This window comes from Mustela nivalis (genome assembly GCF_964662115.1).
Source record: "Mustela nivalis genome assembly, contig: HAP1_SCAFFOLD_2090, whole genome shotgun sequence".
Taxonomy (NCBI): Eukaryota; Metazoa; Chordata; class Mammalia; order Carnivora; family Mustelidae; genus Mustela; species Mustela nivalis.
In genome coordinates, this window is record NW_028134574.1 from 35671 (window position 1) to 56905 (window position 21235).

Below are 21235 nucleotides of genomic sequence, written 5' to 3' on the forward strand. Positions count from 1 at the left end.
AAACCAAGGCAGCTCCAGGGGCTTTGGCCAAGGAACTCAGCCTGCCTCACTGGCCTGGTTGGGGATAGATGCATGCTTCTCCTGCTTTGTCCAGCCAATGGGACACTTTTTCAAAGAAGCCTCGAAGAGGCCCTCCCAGTCCTTGTGCAGCATCTTCCTCTGGGCTCCAAGGGACACTGAAGTCAGCCTCCAGTCTCCAAATATGGGTAAGGTCCTGCACTGACTTCCCACCCACCCACAATGGGCTGGCTCTGTGCAGACCTCTAACTTTGGCAAGAATCCCTGAGGGCTCAAAAGGCTGGTCCAGGCAGCCTTGGGAGACCTCCTGACTTCGTCCCAGACCCTTAAGATGGAGGGGATCTCACACTCTGGGCTTACTTTGCATTGGCATGGGACTATTGACAGCACACGCTGGTTTGCTTTTCCATCAATATGGGCCACTTCATACTCATTTCTATGTCCCTAGCACCTAGCCTGGGACCTGGCACTGACTAGGTGCTCAATTAATTTTTGTGGCTTGAATGACTCAACCTCTAGTTTCTGGGGCAGAAGGATATTCAGAGCATAGGGGCAAAGCATCTTCAGAAGTCATTGGTTGTACTCCTCGGAACCTAATGGGCCCGCCTATACTCAGTGGTGATTAAATATCGCGACTTTCTAACCCTTACCACGGCCCCGATCCTGTTGTTCGACCTGGTCAGGCATTTCGCTATTCGATACACTTAATCACACAGAAGACTCATTGAAAATAAACAGAAAAACACGAAGAGCCTCGTGCAGCTCTGGTCAAAGTAGAAAATCAAACAACAGCTGTGAGCCCTATCAGGGTACAGCCTAGTATGTGGGTTCCTACGGAAGAGGGTTTCAGGAATGCTGGGTCAATGGCTCCAGGGCCTGTGGGCTTTTGAGCCTGGAGGGGGTTAGGTGGGGGGAATAACCATTCGAGATGGTCTGCGCAGTCTCCATGAAGCAGGGGTGTCCAGGGGCTGACAAGGCCCCGTTGTGGCCTCCCCACTCACACTGCATGCTTTTTTCTGGACACAGATGTAATCTTTTTGCCTGGAAGTCCCCTTCCCTCCAAATGACAAAATTCAAGGTCCAGCAGAAAGGCTACCTTTTCCATGAAGCCCTCACGGTACCTCTGGTTCGAGACAGAACGAATCCTCCCACCCACCCCAGTTCTCTTGACTCGGCAGGGGTACCAAGATGGGACCAGCATACAATGGTGGGTACTTTCCCTTAGAGGTCCAAGGGGTGGATGGTGGTGAGGTCCTGTATCTCCCCACCCCAGTATCTATCACCCCACACCCAGGTGCTAATGCTGACATTAAAACTAATTCCCTTTGAGAGAAATAATTCACATTTCCCATGAAGGTAAAAAGAATAACAGTTTCTGTAAGACCTTTCCTGTCGTATGAATCTGAAATAAACAATCCAAGTAAAAAGTAGGCTACTTACTATGCAAAGAGAAGTAGCTTAAGGGAAGTCCCCTAGTTCCCCCTTCCCTCCATGTGACAGCCCTTAAAGCCACATCGTGTAGAAATTCTGGGCCTCCCCGGGGCAGTAAGGTCCGTGCTGGGCCATCCCATCCCCGCATCTAGCCTGGGCTTGACATGTAGCACACCTGCAATCATGGAACAGCAGTCATGGGGAGACGTGGCCAGACTCACACCGTGGAGATCTGACCCTGCACTTGCACTCTCGGGGTGTGGCCTGTGGAAGGCTATCATTACTTCCATTTTACAGATGAGAAAACTGAGGTCCAGTTAGGACTTCCGTAAGGTCCCAGAGTTGGCTCCGGCCCTAGTCCCAGCCAGTTTCAGGACTCAGGCTGCCTCTAAGGTAGTGAGGCCAGGCAGCTCATTGCTGCGGGAATGACTAATAGCTGGTCACCTGGTCACATGGGGCTCTGGGGTGGCCTGCTCCCTTCCTCGTGGCTTTCCTCGGCCCTGCTGAGCTGCCCAAACTTGGACTTTCCAGCCTCTCATTCTCAGCTATTTCTGCACACCCGGGGCCGCCCTCTATCCTAGCTTCTAAACCACAGCAGCTCAGGTCCCAGGCCCTCCCTCTCTCCTGCTGCGGGTTCAGGAGGCAAGAGCAAGGCTCCACCTGACTCCAGGCACCCCACCCTCCGATCCTTCAGGGCTGACCTGAGGGTCGGGGGATGGGGGGACAGGATAAAGGATGCCAGTCTCAAATCAGGGTTTAAAAGCTGGATTACAGCCACACACATCTTAATTGGTCCATTTCTATGTTCTCTGTGACCATTTTTCCTTGCTGATGGACTCTTACAAACATTTTACTGTTATATTTCTTGTAATACTGCCTGGAATCATTATTTAGACATCATAAAAAAATCATTATTATTTCTAAAAGAAAGGCTGACAACTCCTAGAAAAGAGAACAGAAAAAGCCCAGGCACACACGCAAACACACACACACACACACACACACACACACACACACCGATCCACACACAAGTACACATACCAGCGAGTTTAGTGTGACAAAAAAAAGAGAGGTCTATCACCACAATGCTTTGCAAAATAGACATGAATGAATAATTTATAGGGCTCTTTACAAACATCTAGATTTCTTAATCATTCTAGAAAAATCCGGTTCGATAACTTACAGCAGCAGGTCTGTGCTAAACCAACCCAGAAATGGTTACCAGTAAGTAAAATTTATGGTTCCCAATGGGCCAGCCTTTCACAGACCTGCACTGTAAACATCTTTTTTTTTTTTTTTAATACACCAGAACCCACAAAGCCATCGCTCTTACTAGCCAAAGGCACCATGTGTGATAAATCCTCAAACCCTTTACTTTGCAAGAAGGTTCCCGACTTCATGTATGGATGATCATATTTCCCGCTTTACTTTGGCAAGAACTCCATGACGCTGCGCTCTTTGCGGCCAGTTCCCAATCAGGGGTGCCTGCACTGAGGCTGCAAAGCCCTAATTCTTCTGACTCCCTGAGACGCTGAGGCACAAGGAAGCAGGCCAGGGGTTGGCGGCGTCGGCGGGGAGAGGCCCACAAGCCATCCCATGCCACGGTGGACCCGTGCCCTGCCCAGACTTACCGACAGCAGGCTGCTGTGACATGTGGCCAACGCCAGCGTCTGAATCCTGAGTCCCCCAGCAACCCCGCTGTGATCCAGGCCACTGCCTCTTGCTTAGGGCTCCCTCTGATGTATGGGCAGCATGACTCTGTCTTTGAAGTCAGGGCTCAAGCTGACCCTCCGAGGCAAGGGACCCGCTGGGCTACTGCCCTCCTCAGCTTACACTCCAGCTCCTGGCCACGGGGACCGGCTCCTGGACTGGGAGCAGTGACTGATGCCCGGTTACCGAGTGCACAGCAAGAGAGCCGTTCTGGCTGATACTTCCTGTTTGGGGAGGAAACCTCACTGGGGATAATGAGTGGCTCAGACTCCAGTGTCTTGGCCACAGGAACTGAGGCAGGACAGCCAGCAAAACCCAGGATGCCCCATCTAGGCCAGGTGGAGGCTGCCTCCCCGTGTGTGTGTGTGTGTGTGTGTGTGTGTGTGTGAGAGAGAGAGAGAGAGGGAGAGAGAGAGGTGTGCTCACTCCCCGTGTGTGTGTGTGTTTCTGTGTGTCCGTGTATCTGTGTGAGAGAGAGAGGGAGGGAGGGAGGTGCGTTTACTCTTCGGGTTACAAAGCCAAACATAATGGCTGCAGAAAGCAGCAATTTGTCAATTGCCGTGGGGGTAATTTATCGCAATCACCGTGGCTGGCATTGGCTTCGTGATCATTTTCTCAGAGTTTCTGTGCCGACAGAGCTTCCATGGTCGTCCTTGCTAGTCAGTGCTCACAGTGGGGAGAAGGACAGACAGAAGGACCCACAGACAGAAGACCGCGCTGCCACAAGGGCGAAGCCAGGATGGGCGTGAGCCTGCCTCCTGATGACGGCTTTTCTGGCGACCCCAGAGGCCACGCTGGCAGACCAGAGGGCAGGCAGAGGTTTGGAGTCTTTTTTTAATCATCGAAGTTAATTATACCATGTCCAGTCATAGGACAAGTATATTCTACAGCTTTCCACTTGTTTGAAAACTGGTGATCTTGGAAAATGGAGGTTTTGAGTAACCCTGCTCATTTTGAGAACCAGAATACATATACCACCCGGCTCTGGGCAGGTCACTCTGTTATTACAAGTGGCAGAACAGGGGCTGCACAGTCGTCTAACTGCTGTGCCTGTGTCCTGTCTCTTTGGCCAGAGAGAGACCTCCCATAGGCAGGGGTATTCTTGAATCCCCTGTGTCCAGCATAAATCAGGGCACACAGATTGCAGTGTGACCTTGCCCAGATGCCTTTCTCTCTCTGTTCTGATCATTCAGTTAAACAGTGAATGTGAAAGCCCCCCAAACCACATTTTGGTTTACACCTTTCCTGTGCTTTGCTGTGGGCCACTCACTGACTGCTACCCCAGAATCTCCCTCTGCTGCCTGCTGGTACTCTGGATGGTCACTCAGCTTCCCAGTGAGACTATAGGCTCCCCAAGGGCAGGGACCTGGTGCCCTGTACCCCTAGGTATCCCCACCCCTGCTCATGGTATTCTGCTCACTGGGAGTGCATAGGTGCCTGTGGGGTCCAGGGGGGTTCTTAAGCTGCAGGTTTGGGGCAGCCCCAGCACCCCCGATTCAGTAGCTAGGGTGAGCTCTGCGTTCTCTTGTCTCCTCAAACTTCTGGGTGGTCTCCCATCCCCTTGGAGAAGCTGTACTGTCAGGACCTCATCCATCCATCCATCCTTCCTTCCTCCCTCCCTCCCTTTCAAGATTTTATTTATTCATTTATCAGAGAGAGAGCAAGCACAAGCAGGGGGAGCTGCAAGCCGAGGGAGAGGGAGAAGCAGGTTCCCCACTAAGTAAGTAACCTGATGCGGGGCTCAATCCCAGGACTCTGGGATCATGACCTGAGCCTGAGGCAGGCACTTAACTGACTGAGCCACCCAGGCATCCCAGGACCTCACCATTTCTTGTGAAAGCAAATGCTCCAGGTGTGAGTGGACAGGGACATGCCCATGGTTCTGAGAGGTCCAGGTTGGCTTTGATTCGCCCATGTCCTGGGGCTGTCAGTGAGCCAGCAGCTGTGCCCTGAGCCCCCGCTCTACCTTTGCCACACGCAGCCCTGGCAGATCAGAACACTGAAGAACTGGAGCGAAGTTTACAGGAGGACAGACAGGCCCAACAGGCAGCACACAACAGGTCACTGTCAGCTCTCCAGTCCAGGAACACCCGGAGGGCAGAGGTTTCCTGGACAGAAGTCCCCAACCCCAGCACAATCCTTGGCTGCCCTGCCCAGCACAGGCTCTTTTCCTTCCGTTCCAGTTCCGGTACTTCTGGCCAGCCGGAAGCCATCTGCATGGACCAACCACCAGAGCCCTGGTCCCACCTCTGGTCGGGGCTGATTCATGGGACAGTGGTGACTGGCTCCCCAACCCTGACCCAGCACGGGCCCCTCCCATTCCTAAAGGCCACCCTAAATGATGCTGCATGTCACCCTGTCTTGGCACGGACTTCACCCAGAGGGCCCATGTCACAGCCAACATCCTTCCACTATGAGCCCGGAATGACTGACCTTCCGAGAGACCCTCGCCCCGGCTGCCAGGCATGCTGGGACGTCCCGAGCCCACCCTCTGGACACCCCGATGGTCATACCACAAACACACGTGGCAGTCAAGGCTCATCCAGCAGAGACCCCCAAACCCCGGCTTTGGGAGACCTGCTGTTCCCCCCAGAACGGAGACCGCCCCATTCCCCAGTCCCCAAATGCCTTTATATTTCCCTGTGATTGAGTTTCTACATCTCGGGGCTCTACCTTCTACAGTTTAATCTAATGGGATAGCTCTGGAAGGCTTAAGAACATGACTGCTTACATCCCATCTGGCTCCCAGGAAGCGGGAGAGAAAGGTGGAAGAAGTTACTGCCTGATCGCAGGACAGTTGGCGCCCACCGGTCCCACGATCTGCCAGGTGACTGAGGAGGACAGGCTGATCAGGAACAGCTGTGCAACTAACTGTCCAGTGACCGTGTTCCACGTGTGAGGGGGAGGGAAGCCTTCTGCCCTGGGATGAAGTGACCATGAGGGCCTTTGTGATACTGCGACTGAGCAGTCCCCGATCCTGCCCGGCAGCCCGTTCACTCCTAGCCGATTCCCAAGTACCTAGCACCCAGTTGATTCTGGGAAATATTTGTTGGATGAATAAATGAGGCAGAATTTGGACAAGCATGTATAGGTAGTGGTTAGGAGCCTGAAGTTTGGGGGGAAGAACGGACTGAAGCCTAGTGTTTCCTCGGGAAGTTTATACCGTCAGGAGAAAAATATTACCCAATTCCCAAGAGAGCTGAAGGTTCAAATGAGCTCACAGTTATAATGCGCTCCGCCCAGGGCCTGGCAGGTGGGGTACTGAGTGTTCAGGGATGATGACTGTCATTTCAGGTGTGATCCAAAGCGTGCCCGTGGCATGCCAAGGACGTGAAGGTGGATGTGCAGACGTCTGGGGAGCCTGGATGGCTCGTGGGCCCAGCTGCAGAGGGCAGCAGGAGGAAGTGAGAATTCTGTAGCTGAATGTTTAAAAACCACCTGGAGTGGCCCTTCCCCACCTCTTCTCTCCCACCTCCCAGTTCCGTAACCCCCACAGCCTCCTGGATTGGGGCTGCGCTGGCAAAGATAGAATATGAGTGGGAAAAAGAGGCACACGTCCCACTAACCTTCAGGAGGGATGAAAAGAGGCTGCTTGACCTTAGGTTTTAATAGCTGTTTAAAAAGGTGAGCTTCTTTGTTTTAAAGCAAGAGGCCCAATCTGGGTCCAGGGGCTAGGAAGCAATTTCATGGAGTGCCCATCTGACGCAGCCGGGACCGACCCGCCAAGCTAGTCTCAGCCACTACACGGGTGGGGAAGGCAGGAAGCGGGGGAGATCCAGCCCCAGGGAGCCTGGACATCACTGTATCAACTGCTTTCCTGGCCCTTCCCAGTGTGCCTGAAAATCACCCTGGCCACCGAGATGTTCTTTTTGCTGACTGGCCAGGGAATGAAGCAGGAGCACAGACTTTTCTCCCAGTCTGGAAGACTCTGGCCAGGACAAGCAGGGAGCCTTGAGGCATGGGCCCATGGCCAGCTTTGCAACAAAGCAGCAGCCACTCTCCGGGCCTTAACCACCTTCTCTAGGGAACTGAGGGGGCTGGGAATAGAAGAGCAATGAGCCTAGAAGGTCCCCAGCTGATAAACGCTCAAATCCCTGGGGGAAGAGGGTGGGCTCTGATATTTAATTTATTGCACTCCTAAAACTCAGCACTTGACATAGCTAATCCCCCAGGCAGACATTATCGTCACTGTCTTACAGATGTATCAGGCTCAGCGTCCTTAGCAAGGTTTTACAGATGGAGGGAATGCAGGGAGTTGTGAGGACTTAGTCAAAGTCACATGGGAAAGAGCTGGGGTTCCGACTTGTTCCATGGGACTGCGAAGCCAGAGGCTCTCAGCTACGGTCTGCCAGTTCCTCGGTTCAGGTGTGCGGCTTTGCACTATAGTCATTAACTCTCGCTTTTTAACTATTTTGGAGCCCTGCCCAGTACTCTGATAAGTGCAAGGAGCGAAGGGCCACAGGGCAAGGACAGGAAACATGAATGGGAGGACATTTCACCTGTTTGTCCTAGAGCGCCCACAGATCCTAGGAAAGACAGCAGGCTTGGGACTGCCAGTCCAACCCTCTAGGAAACAGGTGGCCTGGACTGAGCTTCTTGCAGACTTAGAGGCCAGCGTCACCCCATACTGACTCCAGGCCATCCTCCTAGGTTGCCTGGCTGAGGCCAACTGGCCCATCTTTCAAGGTCTCCTTCCCTTCTGTACCCCAGGGATGCTCCCTGCTCCACTAAGGTCATTTATCCATCAGTTGATGATCAAACACCTGCTCCAAGCTGCACTCCCATCACCTCTCCCCCCCAGTCTCCGTAGGCCAGGAGGGAGAGCGACAGGCTCCCCTGAGGAAGACAGTCCTCCAGGTGCTCCTGGCTGGGTACAGGGGGTTTCATGCAGACTCAGATACAGTCAGACGTGGGGAGGATCTAGGCATCTGTGTTTTTAACAAATCATGCAGGTGACTGAAGGGACACATCCACGTGAGACCGTTTGGGCTTGTGGCTATCCTGGACCCCAGCACCACCTTCTCTGCAATGCCACCTTTGAGAACATGTCCTGTTTGTCCCACCAGCAGGCTGCCCTGGGCTTGCCAGTCAGATAAACCCAGGTGCAAATCCCTATTTCAGCAACTTGCTACCTGTGTGTTTTTGCCAAATACCCATGCTCTCTGAGGCTCAGTTTCCCCATCTGGAAAAAGATGATGGCGCTGCCTTCCTGTCTTGAGGATTAACTGGAACAGTGCGTGCAAAGCAAGCTGTCTGGCACAGATAAATGCACACTAAATGTCTGCTATTAATTATATCATCACTGCACCCTGATGGACAGAAATACTTCCCTGGGGCTATTTCCAGAACCCCGCTTCTGGAGCCTGTTTCCGAAGCCTCCCTGGACACCTGGGAGGCCTTTCTGTGCCCTCCACCAGGGCTCCAGGACGACCTGCCCGCATTTTCTCCGGGGTTTTGGCCTCCTGGCCCCCAAAACGACATTAGCTCAGTACCTTCCCCTTTATCTACCCAGAGTGCCCAAAAGTTCTAACCACACCCTTGCCCCCAAATTTCGGGAAAATGGACAGGAGGGTTAAGTTTGCCGGGCAAGAGCGGGCAATGGTCAGCCTGGCCTCTTCCAGTTCAAGGTCGGGCGCCCCCGCCCTTGTCGCCGGCTCCGCTTGGGGCTGTGAAGCGGATGGGAGGCCTGACGGTAAGGTCCCGCCCCCGCTCCCCGCCCTCCCCGGATACTGGTCGGCCGGAGCCTCGGGGACCCGGGACCCATGCCCTCGGCGGGACCGCAACGCTTCAGCCTCGGTCCGGACGCCTGCTCTCCCTAGTCCCGCCGCCCGCGGAGCGCCCCTGGCCCTGCCTCCCGACCCCGCGCACGCTGCCGGCGTCCCCCGGGGGAAGGCAGGCGGGCAAAGTTGGGGGGCCGGGGATCCGGGTTCTCGGCCGCCGAGCGCACGTGGTGGCTCGGTCCCCGCGGCCCCGGTCACCTGCAGACGCGTGGCGGCGCCGGGGCCCCCGAGCGGCGGTGGCGGGGGGCGCAGCGGGGAGCCGCCTGGGCGAGGGTCCCGGGCGGGGCACAGTCCACAGCCTGGCTACGACGCGGCGGAGGGGGTCAACTCACCAGTCCGGCCCGCCGCTCGGAGCCGCGGCGGCGGCTGAAGGTCCGCGTTGGAGGCGGTGGCCCGGCCCCGAGGCTCCTCCTCTCTCCGCGCCCCGCCCGCCCGCGGGGAAGGACCTGCGGGGGGAGGTGGCCGCCCGCCAGCCCGTGGCTGCTTATCCGCCGCGGCCACGTCCACCAAGGCCGCAATCGGGGAGCTGCAGGGCCCCCCATCGCAGTCTGGCCCTGCAGCCCAGGCTGCGGCGGCCACCGCCGACCTTCTGCCCCCGGCCCGACGTTCAGAGCCAGCCCGCCCACTTCCTGATCTGCGTCCCCTCCTCCCTGAAGGGGCTAAAGTATGCAGGACTCCGGGCTGCCACTTATCCGGGACAATGAGGGCGTGGAGGCCAGGGTGACTTCCTTAATCTGGGGGACACCTCAAATCCACTGCCATTTTATAATCGAGGGTAACTGGTTGGTCAGGTTTGCACAGATGGCAAGAGACCGAGGTGTCAGACTGGAAACTGCTTCCTTCTTTTCCGCCACAGAAGCAGCAGGCAATAGAGACCCCTTCTCGACAAGGCAGCATCCAAGGCACTGTGGTCCTGGCACTTTTCCGTGCCTTGTCCATACATGGGGTAGGCCTTTAATCCTTGACCACTGTCCCCGGGGTGTCAAGACCTGGGACCTGGTGGAGGGCGCTTAGGAGGAACTGCTGGGGACCACAGGGTTTGCTTTCCTGTCTAGATCTCCTAGGCCCCCCACTCTCCCCTGCCCCTGAAAAAAGGTGACCCAGACAGTGCCTGCTGCCCTCCCTTGCTCCCTGTGGGTGGCATCACAGCACAGCACAGGTGTTTGGGGTGTCTTTCTAGAGGTGTGTGCGCCCTCCTGAAGCCTTTTCTCACCTCCAACCTCACCTCAAAGCTGGGCGCTGCTGAATTATTCCCTTCCCCTCACAGGGGATGAGATAGGGGCTCTGGTTAGGTGGGGTCCCCTTGGCATTAAGGTCCCTCATCTTCTGGGAGACTGACTGGGGCAGACCCTTGGGACTCCATCTAGAAAATGCCTGGGGGGCATATTCCACCAGCACCTTTAGATTATTCCCAGGAGCCCAGCAGGGCAGGAGAGATAAGCCCTAGGGAGGGTTATCTGAGTCGGGAGGCCAGACTCTGGGGACTGGGCCCTACAAATGGACCCCCACAGAGCCTAACAGAGGGCGAAGAGGCAGAGTTCTGACCTTCCCCCACAGTGTGGGGAATGCTGCTCCCACCTCTGCCCTCCCTGAGATCCCCCATGAATACCTATGCTTGCTCACCTCCCACCTAGAATACTTCCCACCCACAGCTCTCTGCAAGGCCCAGATTCCCTCCTGCCTCCTTTTGCTCCATCCGGCCCCAGGGCAACACCCTCTCGGAGCTCCCCACTCAGGGAACCCTGCCATACCACACCATGTCCCATGCACGGGGGCCTGGGAGCCCAATGTCTCACCCCTGCCCTTGGATGGTGGGTTGCTGCCGTAGTGGGTTGTAAACTTTAAGAAGACAGGAGCCTGTTCCTAACCCCCTTTGGTGCACCCCCCCCACACACACACACTGGTGCTTTTTAAGTATCTCTGGCTGATGGCAATCTCTGAGCATCCTTCCTGCAGTGCTAGCGAGCAGCACAAGGAGACTGAGGCACTCAGAGGTGTTCTAGCCTTCTTGGAAGGACTCTTGGATCCATCCAGCATCCTTCCAAAGAAACCTGGTGGGCCTCTTCGTGAGGCTTCCCATGAGTTGGAGAGAGAGAGAGACGAAGGCTGGCCTGACACAGGAATATAGAGGGAGGAACGTCCGAAGGGGAACATGAACTTCTACAAGAGAACACCGGGGACCTGAGGGAGACAGGGAGGGAGGTTGGTGAACGCCCTGCTGTAGGCCAAGGTGTAGGTGGAGAGAACACCACCTACTCCATTGATCTTGGTGCTTTGCGGGTGTGTATCCCCCACCAGGATTGGGAGCAGCTTGTCTGTCAGGGGGTCTGATGTGGGTATGGGCTCAGGAAATGTTTCCTGAATCCTTTGAGGGCCAAGCTCTTGGAAGCAGAGGAGCTCTGTCCTGACCTAGGGGGGAGGACAGTGCGTTGACACTGTCTGAGCACCTCCTCTGTGCCAGCCTCGCGTCTGATCAGGCCAAGGGCAGAGCAGTCAGAGCTGTTCTTTCCAGACATTTGGCAGGCAGCTCGTGTTACTTCCTTGCTCCACCCACACCCCATCCTCTCTTGGTGGCCTCCTCTCCTCCCCTCAAACAGATCAGGCAGGGTCCTCAGGCCACAGCCCTTGCTGTTACCTCTGCCCAGCCCCTGGCTGTCCCGGTGGCACCCCTTCAGGTGTGAAGGGCCTCCTTCAGGTCCTTGCAGAAATAGCGTCATCTCCATGAAACCCGCCCCATCCTCCCCCATCCCCCATCCAGGTACCATGTCCTATTTCTTTACTGCTTTTTGAAAGCTTTCTCTTCTAACATGCCGTGAAACATACTTTTCCCGTTTGTTTTGTCTTAACTGTCTGCTCCCACAGAAATGTGAGCTCCCTGGGGCAGGGAGCTAGCTCTGCCTCATTGACGTCTGTATTCTCAGCACCCAGTGTGGTGCCTGGCACATAGCTCAGTGAATGTACCTCCCATTCTTACCTTTCTTCACCTCCCTCAGCATCTCTGGGAAACTTCCCCCACAGTTCTTGACTACCCCAGAGCCAGTGTGTTACTGGAACAGAGAAAGTGTCCAGTACATGCACAAAAGCATGTCTGGGCCTAGAGTTGCCCAGTATTCTCTTCATGAAGCCCCTAGTGTCAGCCTCCTGAGATGGCCCTTTTCTCTGAAGATGAGGCTTGCCCTCTGGCTCAGAAGACAAGAGCACCCAGAAAGAGAATCTAGAGGCTCACTGCCTTCTTGGGTCAGAGAGAAGAACGTTGTGCCCTCTCAGCTTCTTAGATTGATCCAAAATTTATAGGCTAGGACAGAGCACATCCATTTCACAAAATAAACACCCTAATTGACTGTGAAGAGATGGCCACGCGAAGCCATGTGCTCAGTACTCTGATGGCTGGGGGCCAGGCCCTCCTGGATCTAGGAGGGTGCTCCAAGCCTCTGGGCACAGGTTGCTGCTCCCTCTCTCGTGAGGGAGGAAACGAGGCTGCAATTCTGGTGCTCGATCCTGATGGTGATCTGGGCAAATGAAAGAATTTCTCTGCCACAGTGGTGACCAATGCGTAAAACCATGTGGGAGCCACCCAGAGCTGAAGCAGCAGTCAATGGTAAGAATGGCCTGTGAGAAGAGGCCCGGAAGGGGGAGGCAAGCTGGCAAAGTGTGCTTGGGGCCTGGGATTGGCACCTTATTTCGAACCCATATTGTATGGCATGGTAAAGGTGCCTTCCAGAGCCCTGGGAGCCCCAGCGCAGTACCTCGGAGCTTAGTGCTCTGGCCTAAGGCTGCCCTTCTTCCAGTCCTCTGTTGAAACGTGAGCCCTCCCGAGAGGAAAAGAGCTCTGAGCTCAGTGTAATGATCTGTGTATCCCCAGGAGATTTAACTGTGGCCAGGACAGGAGCATGGAGAAGATTCTAAAGGCAAGCGCTAAAGGGGTAGTGTGAATAATGGGCGGGGGATGGGGTAGGTAGGAGCAACCATTCTTCTAAGGGAGCTCACTAGCACATAGTAGGCACTTAACTCGCTGTGTAATGTCAAGTGTCTTGGCTTGTGACCAGACCACCAGTGGCCAATGAGAATGTAGGAAGCTGCCCCAGTAACTCCAAGGAACATTCAATGAGCCCAGAAGCGGGTCCTCCTTCTGGGTCTATAGGAGCATACTTCGCCTTTAAGTTGGGGGAGTTTGCAAAAGGTACACAGCTGGAGAAATCTGGGTTTTAGCCCCTTGCTCCAAAGGTGGTGCATGTGACGGCCTCGGAGAGGGTTTAAAATTAACAGAATCCCAGCCCCGCCCCCGACATCCCTAATCAGATGTGCATTTTAAACAGACCCGCCAGAGATTATGGGCACCATCAAGTTTGAGAATGCCCTGGTCTACGGTGCCCAGGAAAGCAGCAAGTCCTTGAACTCCTGGGCCAAAGCTGAAGATCAGAAGCCTAGTCCAGGCTACACTCTGCCTTGGCGGATGGCACTTTAATACCGCGCTTTGTTTTCCCAGGGTTCTTATGAGCCCAACGGCCTGACTTAATCTGCTTCTGAATTTTTGTAAATAGGGATTAAATGATTCTGCCCTTCACAACACTCAATGCCTATTATATAAAGCTTCAAGAAGAAAAATGTTAGATGAATATGCTTACTCCTTTCCAATAACTGTTCTTAGTTCTTGTTTTACTGTGGTGGCTAGGATACTCAGACCCACAGTCATGGACTGTAGGATCTTCGTTGAATATACTTAAGTTCTGCTTTATTCTCCCATAGTCCGTGACTTTTTTGGTGTCAAGTTTACAATAAGCTATCTTCAGCTGCTTTTGGAAAAAGTCATTTGTGTAAGTAAACTAAATAGGAAACACCTGGGTGCTGCCATGGCTAGACCTTTCTCCCCCTCGGCAGCCATCACCCTTTTCCGGCAAGAGCAAGGTCACAGCACGTCCTCTGCGTTAATTTTGAGAAGGGGACGGAGGGCTGGGGAGAAGGATGTGCCCTTCTGTGTATCCAGGCATCACCAAGGAAAGCAAATCCCACCAGGCAGGGGTCACATGGAGGGGGAAATCATGATAAGGTGCTCACACCATGCCTCCCCACCCCCCCGTTTCTGCTTGGTCCATCCCCATGTCTGTCTCACCTGATGGCGGGTGCAAGGTCCTGTCCTTCATGCCAGGGGACTCTCCACAGCCTGGGGTGGAGAAATCCTGTGCCCCCGAGGCCTCGTCCGCCATCTCTTCACGTGCGGCTCCTTCTGCCGGGTGATACACACTCGGCTCACTTGGTGCAGGGGGTAGGCGGAGGATCGACTCCGCCGAGGCGACTCACAGACTCAGACTGGGAGAGTCACAGCTCTGCAAGGCAGAGGTGGGGGGTCACTGACCTCAGGCTCATCTACAAACACACTGCAGTTAGAGGTTAGCGGCAGAGATAAGCCCTCCCCACCCCTCCCCTCCCACTGTGTTTCAACCTGCTCCCTTCTGTTTCCTGAGTCTTGGTTCTCCAGGAAAGGTGAGGGAAGGCAAAGGACATTGGTTGAGGTCCCACCTTGAGGCCGGCGCTGGGCCACATTTAAATCACCCCCCATAAGCTTCACTGGCTCCTGCCCGATGACTGGGATCTGCTCCATTCTTTAGATGGGGGAGGGGACCTGCTTGGCCTTATACACTGAGGAAATAACAGCAGCCCAACTCCTGGATCTTTCTACTACCTTTGCCTCGCTAGGTGGAAGGCTCCTGTGGGCAGTGGCCAGCACCCCTTTGGTGACTCCCATTAGTGCCCAGGACTGGGGCCAGCGTGGTGCTGGGAGCGGAACAGGGGCAGTCCATGTGTGACAGAGGGGGCATGAGCCACAGCGGGGGATTCTGTCCCCAACACTCCTCACGGTGCCTGCCATGCCTCGGTGAGGTTCCATCAGCTGTCCCCAGCCTCCACAGCGGTGGCAGCTACACGGGGCTATGTCTCCCTGAGGTTTGCAGAGCCTGGAGCAGGTCTGTGGAACGCCAGCAAGGCTTCCAAGAGCCTACTTCTCTCTGGCCTAGTGCCGGTTTCACTGACACGCACACAAGTGTGTCATCATCCTCAGAGCCACCTTCAAATGTTTGCTGGGATCGCAGTTCTATGCCAAAGGCCAGGAGCCACAGTCAGCCGGCCACGGGGTCTCCTGGGCTGAGGAGAGGGCCGGGCTTGGTCTCTGGAGGCATCTGGAGGATAAAGAAACACACTGACCTGGGTTCAGATGGGGTCTCCCCACAGAACCTTGATCTCCTCAGCAGTAATCCAAGAGAATATGCTACCTCAGGTGATGTGAGAATGAAGTGAGAAATTTCCAGATGAGTGCCTGGCCCTTAGTGGGTGTCCATTAAAACGCTGCCAGCCAATCTGAGAGGAAAAAAAAGTGTGTTCAGGGAAAGGAAGACAGGCCACTGAAAAGCCCAGTTCCATAAGAAATACACTTCTTGGCAGGCCCCATCTTCCCTTTTGGAAAAGTCTTCTTCCTTGTCCTGCGTTCTGATCTAGATCCTCTCCTCCTGTGAGAAGTACTCAGGGAACCCTGTCTCCTCTGACCTCATGGCAGGGAACCAGTAGATGATGAATGCCTACCCCTCCTTCGTCCCTTGCCCCAGAGGTCGGCGGGTGCCGTGACACCCTAGTCTGGGAATCAGGAGACTTGGCCATGCTCTGCCATGGAGCTCACCATCAAATCTCCCCTTGCTGAGCCTCCCACTGCTGCCAGCTCAACGTATCTGTGAAGTGGGGATGATGAAGCGGGAGCAGTAAGCTAAGTACAGAGGGTACTCATGTTAAGTCCCTATCTCCCCTCACCTAGATTCCCTTGGCTCCTTGTCCTCTGCCACAGTCAATCCCCTAGGCCTAGGCCAAGGGTGGGACTGCAGACTGCAGGTCCTACCTTGGCCCTGATCTAAAAGCAGGGTGGAAGATAGGGTGGAAAGAGAGTCCCAGGACCCTGGGTGCACTCTGTCCCTTCAGCTGGCCTGAGGGTGGAGGGCCTGATTTGGTGGCAGCAAGGCCCAGTCTTCCCTCCACTCTCACATTCAGGGACACAGTCTTTCCTGAAGTTCCAGATACCTTCATTCCTCCAGGGTGGAAGGAAGGATGGGAGGGACCCCTGTCTCCCCACTTCTGCTCCAGGCCCATCTGGTTGCTCTGATTCTGGAAACTGTTCTGTAACGCCTACAGCCTCCCGGGCATACTCTCCACTTTTGCTGGGTGTATGAGGATGTCAGCTCCCCTGGATTCTGGTTCCAGTTTTGCTCCAGCCACCATGACCTTAGCCAAGATCCTCCTCCTCCTCAGACCTCCATTCCCCCAGTGGGGATACGTAAAGTGCAGTGGGTTGCAAATGCCCAGAGGAGCCTGAGTTCTCGGCAGATGCCTTTGTGGGGTCACATAGGTCAAGGCTGCGTGTGTGTCCCACCCCTTCCTTATCTAGAGCAGGGGCCCTCTTATCTATTTATAGGTGGGATCAGGTTGACCATCCATGGGGTAGAAATCCCAAAAGTCCCCTCCACAGCTAGGATTCTCCTTTGGTTAAATTAGGGCCTCTGAAGAGTAGGAGAGGATCGGGAGTGTCAAGAATCTGGTCTCCCCAGGAAACTAATTTCTGATGGTCGCTGCCAAGGCAGTCAGGGTTCAGGGTCAGCAGGTGCTGGGAGAGGGGAGGTGCAGGCCTAGGGTAGATGTTTTCTGTGCTGGGAAGGGGGTGGGATGGGGCAGGGGCTGTGGGTGCCCTTTTGACACTGAAGCCCACAGGGCTGAGTCTCTCCTGGTGCCCTTTCCTGGAATGCAGTAATGCCTGAATGAATTAATTGGCTACAAGATACACGTATACAGTGCTTATGCAAATTTATGCAAACAACATGCAAATGCAGCTGGCCTTAGGCTGGGTGCCCTGGGATGGCAGCTGGTGGGGGATGGGGTGCCCCTGTCATTTCTGACTTTGCCTAAGGCCTCTGAGGATGTCACAGGGAGAGGCCCACCACTTTCCCTCTGCTCCACACAGTCCCTTCTCAGAGGGCTTAGACAGGAGACTGGAGACTGTGAATCGGTGGCACCTGCCCCCATGTCTATGCCCCACCGTGCAAGAAGACGCTGGGGGTACTGAGGGGACACGGGAGAGGAAGATTCCAGGCCCGGATGGTCTGGTTTGGGTCATATCCTCATTCCTTAGGAAAGGACAGGGAGGTTTGGAGAATGCACAGCTGGTGGTAGGAGAAACAGAATTTGGCCCAAGGCTGCCCGAGGCTGACTCCACGCCCTTTCCCCACAGCTGCCAGCTCCAGTGCTGTGCCCCCCTGGGTGTGTGTGTTTGTGTGGGCATGGGGCTGCATGGAGCCTCCAGACCTCTGTAGTAATGGGGCCTAGACCTGCTTAATGTGTAAGCCCCAGGCCACTCCTCCAAGGGCGGACCCAGCGCCTGGTGTTTGGCAGGTTTTCTGCAATGGTTCTCACGAAGGGCTGAAAGCCTGCCTTTAAGGTGGGTACTTGTTGCTCTTTTCTTGAGTCAGCCAGGGTCCAGGCCAGACTGCACCCTGGGTGGCTTTTTGGCTGCAGAGAATGGCCATTCCATTAGCTAGTCATTCCCCCAGGGTGGAAAATGAGAGGGCCTCAGCATTGGGCAAGGAGGTCCCCTCTAGGCCTGAAAGCTCAGAGTTCCTGCTGATTGAGATGCACCTCTTCCCCCTGCCCCCTGGCCTGCCCTTCCATTCCAGGGAGTCACACTGGTATAGGCAGGGCGATTGGAGTGACAAGGTCAGCCCGCCAGTTGTGTGAGCGAGCCCGGAGCTCTGGACTTGGGGGACCGCCAAACTTTGTGGGACATTTTGCCTGGATACACTGGCCCTGATTGCACTGCGGGCCACTGGGGATTCTGTCCCCTGTCAAGCGGAGGCAGCAGTGGTTTCTGGGGCAAGAGCCATGCCTACACAGGTGGGAGCATGGCCACCTCATGTGGTCATGGGCCATGTGGAGGCAAGACCAGACGCTGGGGAAAGGGCCTGACGCCGGAGCCCTTGCAGGAGGTCTTCTGGGAAACACTAAATGACAACAACAACAACAACAACAAAAAAACAATGGTGCTGGTTGGGCAGGTCTACTTTGGGTAGATGGTGGTAGGAGCTTAGACTAGAATGATTTCAGCCTAAAAACCCAGGGTGCTTTCTTTTTTTTGGCAAGGGGGGTGGTGGTGGTTGGGGTGGGGTGTGTGTCACAGGCCAATGGGCTTGGAGACTCACACACTCCAGCCTGCTCTCTGGCCTGGGGCCTGGCGAGGCACAGTGTGGTGAAGACCCATTGAGGCCACTGGTGGTGGTGACAGAAGGAAGAGCCAGAGCTGGCCAGGGTCCGGCCTCCTGATGGCTGTGGTGATGGTGCAGAGTCTCCAGGCCCAGAAGGCCAGTTTCCTTTTCCCATCAGCCTTGGCGCCCTGGGAGGTCTTTCCAAGCAGCACTTACTTCAGAATGTGACTGGTTCTCCGGGTGAAGTAAGACACAACTTTTGCTTCGCCGGGCTTGTCACGCAAGGACCAGGTACAATTATGGGTAAGATACAATGCCAGGCCCACGGCAGAGGCCTGAGTCCTTGGCAAAGCACACACAGGAGCCGGTGGCGGTGTGGAGGGCCTGGCAGCAGGGCAGCACCGGGCTTTCTGCCCAAGCAGGGCAGGGGGTGGAGGAGGCCTAGGCACTTAGGCAGAGGTGGAGGCCCAGCTGGCTTCCCAACCCATTAGCAAGGCAGGCAGCTCCTGAAAAATTAACCATAGGCCTCGGTAATGTACTTTGGAGAGAATATCTCCTCAGGTGCTCAAGTGCAAGCTGTTGACCTGAGGGGTAGGCTGGAGGCGGGCAAGGCCTTTTGGAAAAGAAGAGAAGAAAAAGGCGAAGGAGTTTGCCCCACACCTCCCTTCTTGAGTGTGTTTGAGGCTGTGACCCTGAAGGGCGTTTTGAATGTCCCACCTTTGACCAAGCTCCAAAGCTCTGCCCTCTCTCCTTGAGGGCATCCCACCATGGAACATGCTCCGAAGGCAGGACCACATTTCCCGGTCAGCCCTCAGAGGCGTTTTCTTGAGGCAGAAGCCTGGTCTTAAACGCTCCTGCACAGAGCTCCTACTTGAGCCTGGGCAGGAGAGCATGCTTGGGGAAGGGCCCAGAAGACCCTGAAGTTCCTTCTGCCCACCACTGGTGGCCACTCCTTCCGGCCCAGGGGCCATCCTGCTGTCCTTGAACCCTCACTCACTGGCATGGGGCTCTCCCACTTTCATTGCCTCTGACCTCATCATCGACAGTCTTCTGGGAAGGTCCTCCATCTGCCCATTTCTCCGCCGAGATCACTGATCCTCTAGTGGTGGGAATCGAACCCAGTCATGGGGTGGATGGTGCTCTAGGGCAGGCAAAGCTCTATGCAGCATGAGTGGGAATCTGGCCTCTACCCGTTCTCGCTATGGGGAGGTCACTTGCGTGGAGTTCTTCCTGGCTCAAGGTGTCTATTTCGGTGGGCAAATATTCATTTTTGAAAGCTTTTATTGGGTGGCTGATTTGTCACATGGGTATAAGGCAATGGCTTCCCGGCTTTTTCACAGGGTTGTACAACCTGACCCAGTACAGACCCACTTAAGTATAGATTATAGATCCATCATTGAAATGAAAGTGTTCAGAGACAGGACTTACCTTTACAACATGGGATAATATCTGATATTTTAAATTTAATTCTATTCCACTGCATTAAAGAAAAAGCTCGTTGACCCACTGCTCTAATAACACCATACACTGAAATTTGCTAATGCTGGCTGGCGGCCACAGGTGTGGGGTCAGGACGTGAGGTCACCAGAGCAGGGTGGCAGCTATGTTGGTGGCTTGTGGCTTCTCAGGATCCACAAACTGGAGCCCCTGTAAGTGAGAAACAGATGGAGGACAGGCCCAGCCACACATCTTCTCAAGCAGGTACTCAAGGGCATGGCTGGGGTCAGAGAGATACTCTGCCAGGGAAGCAGGGACCCCGGCTTCACTAACAGGCTCTGTGCCTTTGACTTCTTCATCCCCATCTCCCTGCTCCCATTTCCTGCTCCAAGCACTGAGGCTAGAGCTGGAAACGTTCACGGGCCTTTGCAGCTTGGGCATTCTGGGATGGCCACAACTTAAACTTGGCTTCCTGGTCTATAAAACCCTGCTTCTTCGAGGCAGAGCCATGGAAGGCTGAGGCACTGGAGGTCGAGTGGGGGGCACAGCAGTGCCGCGGGAGCTGGGCGGAGGAGGAGGACAGAGAAGGAGGGTGGTGGGAGAGGAGAGGGCTGGAGGCTTCCTCTTGTTGCTCTGAGCACTCTGGGAGGCTTTGCAGGTATAAAACCTGCTCCTTTAGAGGATAGGTCTCCATGATACGTGCTTTTTTGGGTGTCCATGACACCTTCTTTTTGCCAGGCCTTCTCTAACCTCTTTTGCCATGCACACACAGCATGCAGGCCTTCAGGATGCAGCAATGCCGAAACCACAGTTAAACACCCGTAAGCCGTGAGCCTCTGATCAGCTCGCCCTGCTCTTCTGAAAGCTCTTCACTTAGAAGTTCCATCTCTTTCCTGCTGGAACATGAGGATTTTTTTTTTTTTTTAATGAGGATAAGAAATACAGTATTTTTGAAAGCAGGCTATAATTTGAGCCACCTAGACTAGGAGGAAGGCAAAACTTCTCTGAGAGACAGAGAGAGAGAGGGAGAGGGAGATCTGCTCCTTTGGGATGCTACCTTTAAGGACCCAGCTGGCCACAAAAGACAAACTCCTAATTGCTCATCTCACCCCCAGGGGCAGAGGGACCAGACTCATGGGAGATAAATTGTCCTGCATTTAAATACCAAGGATTTTGAATTTCAGGCACCCTGGAAGGGAAGGGAGAGAAGTCAGACCTCTAAGCAGGCTAGGAGGAAGACCTGGAAAGAAAAGGGTCCCTGAAACTGGCGGTGGGGGGGTGGGGGGAGGGCGGCTTGGAATCTAGGAGCATCTGTCTAGAAACTGCACTGTGGGACATCCTGCTAGAAGTTGTTCCAGCCCACATGTCAGTTATGCACCGTGTTCCCAGACCTCAGTGAGTATACTTGTCTGGGACACCTGCTTTGTAACTACTTTTGAGGGGCATGTTTTTTGGAGGCTCAGAAAAGAGAGAAAGCTGTGTTGATTCCAGGGGCCTACGGACACACAGACTGAGCTGAATAAGCCCCAGTGATAGCTGGGGGCAGTCTGCTGTATGGACTGTCCAGGAAAACATGAGCCCCTGAACATCCAAGAAGATCTGGTTCTAGAACATTCAGGCGGCCTACCCTCT

The 21235-nt window shown here is 54.8% G+C and overlaps 1 protein-coding gene across 3 annotated transcripts in view; it reads right to left on the bottom strand.

Annotated features, from left to right (window-relative positions):
- Positions 1-14316, bottom strand: part of STEAP3 (STEAP3 metalloreductase) — a 48153-nt gene extending 33837 nt beyond the window's left edge. The window contains exon 1 of one of the 3 annotated variants that reach the window (XM_082750919.1): positions 14050-14316. In XM_082750919.1, coding sequence (XP_082607045.1) covers positions 14050-14143 — 94 coding nt within the window. In that variant the 5' untranslated portion in view covers positions 14144-14316. Of the gene's footprint in view, positions 1-9271; positions 9639-14049 lie in introns of those variants that run through there. The other 2 variants (XM_082750921.1, XM_082750920.1) reach the window with 2 other exon arrangements.
- Positions 14317-21235: the final 6919 nt, after the last annotated feature.